The sequence below is a fragment of the Phragmites australis genome, chromosome 1 (genome assembly GCF_958298935.1).
Source record: "Phragmites australis chromosome 1, lpPhrAust1.1, whole genome shotgun sequence".
Lineage (NCBI taxonomy): Eukaryota > Viridiplantae > Streptophyta > Magnoliopsida > Poales > Poaceae > Phragmites > Phragmites australis.
Window position 1 is genome coordinate 12,416,080 of NC_084921.1, and position 11,064 is coordinate 12,427,143.

An 11,064-nucleotide genomic window follows, 5' to 3' on the forward strand; every position below is an offset into this window, starting at 1 on the left:
CCTAGTCAAATCGTGAGAAGCAATTTCCCATGTTTCCTTTCTTTTGTTTTCCTCCTCTTTCTAAATGACTTTAATTATATAGAAAGTATTAATAAGTACATTTAAGCTTAAATTAATAAATAAACATGTACAAAGTAATACTATAATTATTATACATGTTTAATTACATAATTAACATTTTGTAACTGATATAGAGCTATGAGTACGATAAACGTGTTTAGTTGAGTTATTTTATTTTCATTTTATACTTAAAATAGAAACCTAAACTATTTTATTTTAATATATAAATTTAAATTTGATGTGAAGTTGAGAGCCGGAGCAGTGCGCTGGAGCTACGTAAGCTGAATTTTGAAGGTCAAGCTGAAGTTTGAAGGTCAGTTCGAAATTATATCAGGCGTACGTTCGCCCTCTCCTACCTTGGTTATCCCACTACTTTTAGCCACTCATCAATCATCATACAAGATGGCAAGAAAACCATTCTCGTTCGCGGGGACTGCTGCAGCGGCCAACGCGCAGGAACGTATGCCACCGCACTCCCCATCTGGCACCTGCCACCGTCGGAGCCAAGTGAAGTTAACCAACCGCTTCGAGCTCGGCGGCTACGTGGCCACGGCCGTCCAGTAGCTGGTCATGCAAGCGCTGGCCGGCGTGCCGATGATGCGCGCCCACTCCCACCCGCCGCACCCCTCCGCGGGGGGCGCCCGCCGCAGCTCCGCCAGCTGCACGCCGCAAAACAGAACGGCGGTAAGGGCATGTCTCTTCGTTCGATTCATGCAGTGCGATGAGACGCCATCAGGCGGAGCAGGAGCAGATTGCGAGCTTGCATTGCTTACCCGGCCGTCTCGCAGCTCGAAGACCACCGCGTCCTCCGAGAAGGGCACCGGCCGCGCGGCCGCCACCTGTTCGCCCAAATGCCACAGTGCCATTAGTACACCACAGCCAGCGCAGGGGGTTTACACAATGCGGCCAAGAAAGATGCTGCAAACCTTTCCGTCGCAGCTCCCCCGGAAGCCGTCCGCGTTATGCGCGCCGGCGCCCGGCGTGGTGCACGTATGCTCGTCGCCGTCCCAGGCCGCGTCCAGCAACGGCGCGGCCGGCTCCGGCGGGTGCCCGTGATCCGTCCACCTCCACGTCCGCCTGTCCAGGTGCCGCCGGTATACACGCCCGTCGGAGCCGACCACGAACAGCTGGGCGCCGTCGAAGCACGGGCCCGGGGCGCCAACGAGGGTCACATCCCGGTGGGGCGTCCCGTGCTCCACCCACTCCCACCCGTCCTGCGGGCTGAAGTGGTACTCCACGAGGCCCCCGTGCTCGGACACCATGAAGAGGGAGCCCGCCAGGGACAACTGGGACGGTCGCATGGCCGTCCCTGGGGATCGCGAGAGGACCAGGTGAGTCGACTGGTAGTGCTTGTGCCATAGCTCTGTGATCCTGTTGTACTGGTAGAGGCGGCCGTTGCAGCCGACCACGAAGATGATGTTTCGTCTGAAGACCTCCTGATCCACTATGAATGCAATCTTGGTGTTAGGAGGGCTATGGCAGTCCTTCCACTTGAATTTCCGCAACGCAACCTGCACAAGTTCAAGAGGACATGAAGTATGAGGCTGTTTTACACACAAGTTAGTATGCCTGGATTGGTGAATATTTGATAATGTGGTGTTAAATTGTTTTCAGTTGAATAGGTACTATTGAGAATAAGAACATAATTTTGAAAGATGGTCATGTTGAAAAATGAATAAAGACAGTCACTTCGTGCTTTTCACCTTGAGAGTAAAATGTGAGCTGAAAAGGAAAGAGGTACATAAGATATATATCATTAGCTTGTTCTCTATGCATCCTGTGTTATGTCCCTGCACGATTCATCATTTTAATAGCAATTTACCACTTTTAGCATAGATCACATTTATTCTTAAATTTGTTAATAAATCGTTGTGTGTGTTATAAGAGAAAAAAATCAATATATCTAGTTCCATTGCCTGCATCTACCAAGATACAATGGAAAGAGTGGATAGTAGAATAAAATAAGATCAACTTGCGAATAGAAGCCCAACTTTAAGAACAAAGTCAATGATACATTTAAGATTTCCTATGACATGCCTGCCTTAATATATGAAAGGATACCACCAGAGTAATTTTCTATAACTATTATGTTATCAACATATTTTGGGTTCTTTGTTTCTGTTCTCTATTTGTGAAATCCTGCATGTCGATTATCAGCTACTCATGTACTCTAGATAGATTAATGGGTGATGTACACACATGGCATTACCATGAGTCCTACATTTATTTGTTCAGTCTTTTTTAAGGGAAGAATCATTTACTTACTGCTATGGAGGACTATTCCTCAAAAAATAAACCTGCTATGGAGGATTATCAGTTTTTTCCCCTTATAACAAAGGACTTTGGGCACGATGAAGGAACTAATGCTTTTTAACAACTATGTGTTTAAATCTTGGATCATTGAAATAGCTCTAATGAAAATGGCATATTCGAAGTTTTTCATCTAACAAAACTAACTTTACTCAAATTAAAAGGTGTTGAAATTCTACCGTGAACTGTAGCAGCCTGCCTCTCTTGTTAACAAAGAAGAGTGCATCATCAGTAGTCACTCTGCGAAATAGACCAGGGATGCCATCCCATGGGGACCCACTTGCAACCTGTCTTCCCTTCTTCATTGCTGTACAGTTAATCCATGATAGTTCATCTCCATTTCTTTCTCTGATGTGTAAGTTCCCATGCACATCAACAAGATACAAGCTGCCATTGTAGCTTCCTAGTGTGCCTTTCATGGCCGTACTGTGCTCATGTCTTAGCCACAACCAAATACCATTCCTGTTTAGATATTCAAAAGTCATGCCATTATCTGTTACAAGGAAAAGTGATCTATCTGCATGCATCACCCGCATGTGGAAGTTCAGATGAATGCTTCTTGATAGAAAGTTGTATGATTGGGTTTCAGCACTCTCATGGCTATTAACATGTAGGTAGTGTTGTTTCTCTTCCGTTTTGCGCCTCCTGGAAGGTGGGGTATTGCTCAAGTCATTTGGTTCAGTGTCTGCAGCTATATTCTTTGCTCCAGTAATACAATTTGTCGGACCATGCTCTTCGGTGCAATATTCTGCATTCCAACCTTCTGTTTCTGGTGCATCTAGGATGGACCACTCGTACTTGTTTGACAGTTTTCTTCTTGTGTTACTTTGTGGACTTGGGCCAATATGATCACCTCCCATACCAGGAAAATGTAGCTCCCCAAGCCTACCATCATCTAGTGGGAATATCATTCTGCCAACTTGAACCTGTACACCTCGGACATTTCTTGCAACCTTTGCATGCTCAGGAGACATGTGATTTATCCATTGTCCTCTTATCTTATTGCTTTGAGCCCCGCCTTGTCCAATGAAAAAGATAAACCATGTCAATATGGTCCTAGGAGAGAATGCTAAATCTAGTTTGATTTGCTTGTTTTCAGTGCTACTGTGTCAAGCTGAATTTAGTATGCCCTGTAACACAGCCTTGTTCATTGCGCTTGAATGTATACTCTCTTTTTTCTTTGTATTTCTAGGCTCAGATTTGTGCCTTTATTCTTCTTGATGAACCCCCCCCCCTAGTCCCTACTACTTTTCTTTTAAAAAAGAAATTCAACTTATTTGCTTTTTTCCCTTGAATGACATCTGGCACAAATAAATGAAAGTCTTTTAATGAGTTCATACCTGTATATTTTTGAAACTGATATTCGAATATGTTTCCTGTGGTTGTCGTGAAGAACATAGAAGTTGCATCATTGAGTTCATCCTGTTGAACTTCTGTAATTGAACTAAGTCTGTGACCCACAGGAGCTCCCTGTTTATCCCACTTCCACTTCCTTCTATGCAAGCGTCGCTCCACTAAAAGACCATCCTGCCAATCTATAATTAGCTTTAACAAATAAAAGTAGAAATATTGTTCTTGCAACGAAAAAAGAGGTCTTAGCTGCGAAAATTTTAATTCAGCAGCTAGCAAAATTTAATGTTATTGTTTGGATATTCTTAATTTTTATTGATGAATCTTAAGTCATTATTAATGCTGAATTTCCTAGTGGATGATAATGTTAATTTTATAGTTGACACGTGACACCATACTTTCACTGTTCTGCTAGTAGATATCCAACTAAGCATATGCAGGTTCTTTTCTTCTCTCAAGTACCTTAGGCAGCTTAATAAATCATAACAGGAACACATCATATATTGTTCTGATTGTATAAGTGTCAACATGGCTTTAGGAACCGAGGCTAGTTCAATTGGTTGAGGGTGTGGATGTACGCCTAGACCATCCAAGTTTGAGTCCTCTCCAATGTGAATTTGGGTGCATATTTCTTCTTAATATAAAGCCACCTAGTTCCTCCGTCTAATTTTATGATAATCTCCCTGAGATATATTGGCTGGTGGGGGTGGTTGTCACCCAGCCAACTAGGGTTCGATTCTCACCTCCTACATATTAATGCTAGAGTGCACGCCTCTTCCATTAGTTGAGTTTTTGAGAATCTCTCTGAGATATATTGGCTAGTGGGGGTGGTTGTAACCTAGCGCCAACCAAGGTTCAATTTTTACCTTCTACATATTAATGCTAGGGTGTACGTCTCTTCCCCTAGTTGGGTTTTTTTAGCTTGGCTTTGAACGTTTGCATTTGTAAGAAGATTGTGTAGTAGATGGGCTATCAAACATATTTTTTTTATATATTAGCTTGGATCTGGTATGATAAAACAAATTCTTACGTACCTTGGTTATCAGGAAAAGTGACACTGAGTTAGATCCTAGCAAACCATGTAAAGCACAGCCATCAGATGAGCTTAATGAAATATTTTCTGCTGTTTCTTCACTCCATATATGCTTTTTCCATGACGGCTTTGATTCTTTGTCAAACTCGTATAGGTCTCCAGTGGAACTGCACTGCATTATCCATTCTTAGCATTGGAGTATACCAACAATATAGCTTACAGGTTGTGGACAGAAGATTCTTGGTAAGCATTCCAAATCTTGGATAAACAAATTAAACGAGTATAGTGTTGACCTGTCTAAGAAGGTTGATTATTTGTACCGTTTAATCTATTAGTGAAATTTTTATGTCTAGTGCACCCACAGATGAAGGGCAGAAAATACGCATAGTGGGAGGAGCACTTTTTCATTTTCCTCCATTTCCCTTTTAGTTTTCCACCCATTTTTGTAAAAGTTGGTCTTTGCTTCAGTCATTGGTCAGGACTGGAGCTGAGCGAATTGGGACACTTTAGAACCACTTACTTTCTAAGTAGAACCACTTACTTTCTAAGTAGGATGAAATGAAAGTACCTCTCTACTCCTAAAGAACACATACTTAGCACACCTTACTGTGAACAAGGTCCCTGGTCTTGCATTTCCAGCATCAGATATATATGATACATCTCCTCCCGGAGGACGCCCGTGGTAATTCCACCTGTGCATCAGTAATGTTGGACCATTTAATACTGTGTTCAGTAGGCCATGGTAGTAGTGACAAAAAGAATTACAAATTGTTTGATGTCATAAAAATAGTTTTAAGAAAAACAGCATCTAAAGATATTCACTCTTGTAAATAAGCACTGGGTGTGAAACTCAAACCTCCAAATGTATTGCTAGTGTTCTTTTAGTCAGTAAAAAAAAAAAAAAAGGTCATTGTTATTTATTCTACCTTGTCATTTTTCATTTGAGTTTGAGCTCGATACTACAGCCATGCAAAGAGGATGAGGTTCAGCAATACAGCTTCATACCTTAGAGGCTGAAGTTCCGTGACCTCAAGTAGGGATCCATTCATGACAGATAGAAAAAGTTTCCTGATTGAGAAGGGAAAAAAAAATCTGTCCATCAATGCATGTTGGTTGATTACAAATTAACTACTTAACCCCTATTTCCACCCAACTGTACTTCGAAGAAAACATTAGGATAGAGACCCACCTTCCATCATCGGTTACAATCCCGTTTCTTATACGCATAGCTTGACTTTGTTTCTTTTCTCCAAGGTTTGTGAATTGTTGGTCAGAGTTGAATGTCATCTCTGTCCAGATAGGCTGGGCATGTTCATTTAGCTGTAGCTGAAAATGTAGAAATATATTAGTTAAAGCAATTTTTGCAATTAAATGGATCCATTCGGCAGTCTATTTCACTTGGATGTGTTCACGTTACCGACATATATTTCTGACTTTCTACAGCATCTTCATCTCATGTTTCAATTATTCGAAAATGCAAATAGCATGGAGTGAAACTTTTCGTGAAAAAAATAGTTCATTCATCTTTTCATTTACATGATATCACTGATGGTAGTTAGTCATGTTCTTTGTGCCTAACTCAAGAATAAGTATTACCCCTATTCTCTACATTTTTTAACATAACAAACATGAAGTGATTTTCTCATTCCGCTGCTACTTTTATTATTATGGATTCAGTTATTTTCCCCTGTTACTTTTGCTTTTGTGCAACTTCTTCTGTAATATTTCCTCTGCTCTCGATGACTACAACTGCTGCTCTTTGCTCAACCTCGTAAGTTTTGAGCACATGTAAATACTAAAAGCACTCTAAAAATTAATCGAATTGGACATATTTTTATTTACTTTAAAAGGATAAATAAACTACTTTTCTATCATAACTCAAACAATTCAAGAAAAGATACAAGGATTATCTATAAGACATAGTAAGAGTAGTGGAATGAGCTACAAGACTAGAATCACAAGTCTGAATGAGCTAGAACTGCTCTTACTACTCTCTTACTTTTTCTTTTGTACAACTTGTTCCACTGCTCTTGATAACTACAGATACTGCTCTTTGCTCAACATCTTAAGTTGTGTGCACATGCAGGTACTAAAAGCATTCCAAAAAACCTGAACTTTTTTTTGTTGTTGTTAAAAATGGGTAACAAAACACTGTTCTATCATAACTCAAACAGTTCAATAAAAAGATACAAGTATGACTAATAAGACGCAGTAAGAGTAGTGGAATGAGCTAGAAGACTAGAATCACAAGTCTGAATAGGCTAGAACGTTGCCTGTTAGATCATGGGGGTGCAACTTACCTGGTAAAGGATTCCAGCCTCTGAAAGAGCAAGAATAGTTGTATTGACAATGAAAGTTGCCATGGCGTAGCCAGCTGAAGTTGGGAGTTCATGAGGAGCAATCACCCACATCACCCCATTCCAGAACCTCTCGTAGATCAATCCACTCTGTCCTGTTATCCAGACTGATGATTCTGACATTCTTGTCAAGGAAATTCTTTTCCTTACAGGCAAGACTGGATCATTTCTTTCTTCTCCATCATCTCCACCAAGCCTTGCACCATCCTCTTCTTCACTATGAACAGAAGCACGGCCGGGTTTCCTTTCCAGATGCTTGATTGATCCTACCTTTGTGCAGGTACCGTTGATACAAGACATCAAGTTGAAAGGCATGTTTATTTCCACCCAGGTATTACTCTGTGCCTGGTACTCCCAAAACTTATTTGTCTTCTGCTTAAACCTTGCTTCTCGCCTTGGGCTAGGATGTGGAGGGCACCATGCATGAGCAGAAACAACCGACTGGAGAAGAACACAAGCTACAAACCATGTAAACCACGGAAGGAATCTGTAAGATGGACCGTCCATGGCCATCTAATAGATCTTTATCCTTGATATCGACGTGTGCCAGCGCCAGAGGTTTCCTCTATGGCTCTACAGCTGCGCAGTCATCGGAGACGAAGCCCGGAAAGCTGGAAGCTAAGATATCATGTGCTTCTCTCTGGGAGAATGATAAATTGGAAGGACCACCCGTACTTTGACTGTCCTGCAGTTTAGAATAGGTAGTTGCAAATGCAAATAAATATTTCAGTGGGGGTATCGATAGCTCGGTGTAAGCTATCAACTGTCATTTTATGAAGGCCATAAAGTCATTTGGATGGTGCCTTGATGGTTTGCTTTACTTTTCAATTGCCTTTTGTCTATAACTCTCTCACCCATCGCTGTTAATCTTTCTCCAAATCAATATATTTTTTGGGTAGATAGTTGTTGCACCTTCCACACATTTCAGCACCGTTTGAAATGATGCCGATCTTTTACTGAATAACTTTTATGCCTATATGGGAGGCATGGGAATCTTTGATATTTTTATTGAACAAGGTTGTGGAATCTGATGTTAAATTCATTGGATCGAATAAAGTTATATCTTTGTTATACATGTCCTGCAATAGTCATTTTCTCCTATTCCTGAAGTTGATGGTTGCTTAAGAGTTCATGTGCAACTTGCCAACGCTAACCACCACGAACGACCCATGACTGCAGGCTATGGAGAACAGGTGAAAGGAACTTTGGTGCTGATATCAGACTGCAGAATTCTGTTCACGCTGTTTGTCATCACCTGGGGAATGGAATATCAGGTCTGGTTGATTGATCTCCCAGAGTCAGCTGAAACCTTGCAGTCGGTGTGGGGCTAAGTGCAACGGTGAGTTCTGTTCTGCGTCACCCTTGACTTACTGCTTAAATTATTATAAGTATGCTTCCTTCTTTCCATTATCGATGGCAGGGATAAATTCTTAATTCATTAGCAATAATATATAACGAAGTATCGAGGATGGCGATTAGAAGGGGATGAATAGACGGCTCAACAAATTTCTTACGAAATTGATGACTTTTTTCTATTTAGATTACTCAACGTACCTCAAAACTCAAGTGAAAGCAAACATAGAGAGGAATTTTAACAAGAGAAAATCGAGGTAACACGATTCCATGGATGATATATAAACCATAGTTTCCATTTAAGATCACAACTTACTAAGAAACAAGAAAAGATAAACACTGAGCAACAAAACTCTCCAAATTGATTATCTAGAAGCAAGGGAGTTTAATATCCCATCACATAAGTATGTATATGTGAATTTTATGCCTCTAGCAACAAGAAGAATGACCTCACAAGGTGCTAAAATTCAAGCCCAAAGACCAAAACAAAATCAAATCCGGAAACCAAAAAACTTGCAAACTTGCAAGAAAACCAATAGAGAAAAACTAGAAGGAGATGAACACAATAACATGAAGAAAAATAAATTTTATTGCAGCAGAGGTTAGTCATATTTTAGATAGATTACAAAGATTTTTGCTCACAAAACTCTCTCCTAATACATAGACTAAGACTACTCTTCCAATTCTCTAAAACCCTAACTCTAAGCTCTCAAATGGGTGACATAAGAGGGCTCAAGTAACTGGTTCAAACTCTCTTATAGCTCTATTTCTCTATTTATAGGCCTATAAAACTTATTCTCTAAGTTTTCTAATTTTTTCCTAAAATACTCCTCTCTCGTAGTACACTTTTATCTACTGTCGGTGTATCAGAAACCGGGGGTCCCCGAATCCCGAGGCCAGGCTAGCCATTCGCCACATGGCGCCATCCCGCGGAGTCTCTCCCGCAAGGTGAGAAAGATCGAGTCCCGGGAGAGGGCTGAAAGTGCCTAGAGGGGGGGGGGGGGTGAATAGGCTTTTCTGAAATTTAAAACTAAAAACAGCGGATTAAACTGCCGGATATTCCGGTGAAGATCGGATACTCCGGTATGGTCCGGAGTATCCGGTCTAGTCCGGAGTCTCCGGCCTGACAGGAAATTTTAGAATAAATTTGAACTAAGGATCACAGCTAGATTCTATGAGATGCACTAGGTCAAGTAGATATTACTAAGCTAGAACAACAATTAAAACTAGCAAGGTTGATACTATAGCAATTTAAATGACAAATTATCAAATGCACACGATCAAATGAGTTTCACAAGAAAGAACACGAGAATATATCCCGGAGTTCGGCCACCTCACAAAGAAGTGCCTACGTCTCCGTTGAGGAGCTCACAAAGAGCCGGGTCTTCTCCAACCCTATCCTCTTCTAGCGACCACAAAGATCAAGCTAGAAATTCTTGCTCAATATGAAGGTGCTTACAAACTTCCCGAGGCACACCACAAGTTTTGGGTGCTCTTCGGGCAACTCCTTTCCTTCTAGAAATCCAAAGCTTCAAAGGAGATGATCGCAGTAAATGCTCGATGAAGAACTCAATGCTCAAGTGGCTTGAACCCTCTCCAAACCCACACTCTCAAATTTGTGCAAATTTGGCTCTAGAGATGATTGGAGAGGCTTTGAATGCTCTTAAAGTGCTCAAGAGGTCTCAAGGAAACCAGCCACAGCAAGCCATAAATGATATGGAGAGAGGAGGCATTTATAGCCCTCTCTCACAGACTAGCCGTTACTGTTTTTGTCAGAGTTTACCGGAGTATCTGGTGAACACCGGAGTCTCCGGTCCTAATTCTAAAAACGGCGTCAGAACGGTCACGAACGTGTCAGAACTAGCCGTTACAGTTCTGTTTAATTACCAGAGTCTCCGGTGAACACCGGGAGTCTCCGGTCCTGACAGATTTTCCAAAACAGACTAAGTCCGGAGACTAGCCGGATCCTCCGGCATCTCCAGGTACCGGAGTATCCGGTGAACACCGGAGTCTCCGGTCTTTACTATTATTTATCAAAAAGATTAAGAGCTAACCGAGAGCCTCTGCCGGAGTCTACCTCGGAGACTCCGACTGCACACAAAACATTTTACCGGAGTATCCGGTGAACACCGGAGACTCCGGTCTTTTTCTTGAAAAGATTAACCCGTAGCCGAGACTCTCTGCCGGAGGCTAGCACGGAGACTCCGGCTGAGCGCTGAGTACCGGAGTATCCGGTGAACACCGGAGACTTCGGACTCAGAAGATTTTCAGAAAGAGTTTCGTGTCCGTGAGTGAATGTGTCTCTCAATTGGGTGATTCTAAAGGATCTCTTGAGCATTGAGACACTAATCAAGCAAATAAATTCATCCATCTAAGAAGAAATCTATCCTAGACTCAATTGCAAAAGTAAAAAGAATTTAAGCCCTATCTTATATCCTTCGTTGATTCTTCAATTGTTTCGACGGGCGTCAAACGTCATTTACCTTCACAACTAATGCTCATACCTGTTCAATACTCACAAAGCATGTTAGTTCTTTAATCGTTTTGTCATCAATAAGCCAATACCCACTTAGGGGGCCTAGATGCACTTTCAATCTCCCC

The 11,064-nt window shown here is 41.6% G+C and overlaps 1 protein-coding gene across 1 annotated transcript; it reads right to left on the bottom strand.

Moving 5' to 3' along the window:
- Positions 1-316: 316 nt before the first annotated feature.
- LOC133909986 (uncharacterized) lies at positions 317-7,623 on the bottom strand. The gene is made up of 10 exons (XM_062352512.1): positions 7,054-7,623; positions 5,943-6,079; positions 5,759-5,821; positions 5,356-5,445; positions 4,755-4,920; positions 3,711-3,897; positions 2,550-3,388; positions 987-1,571; positions 834-899; positions 317-719 (listed from the first exon to the last, which is right to left on the bottom strand). Exons 1-10 carry the CDS (start codon positions 7,621-7,623, stop codon positions 600-602), a joined length of 2,823 nt encoding a protein of 940 aa, XP_062208496.1. The 3' UTR covers positions 317-599.
- Between the last annotated feature and the right edge of the window lie 3,441 nt (positions 7,624-11,064).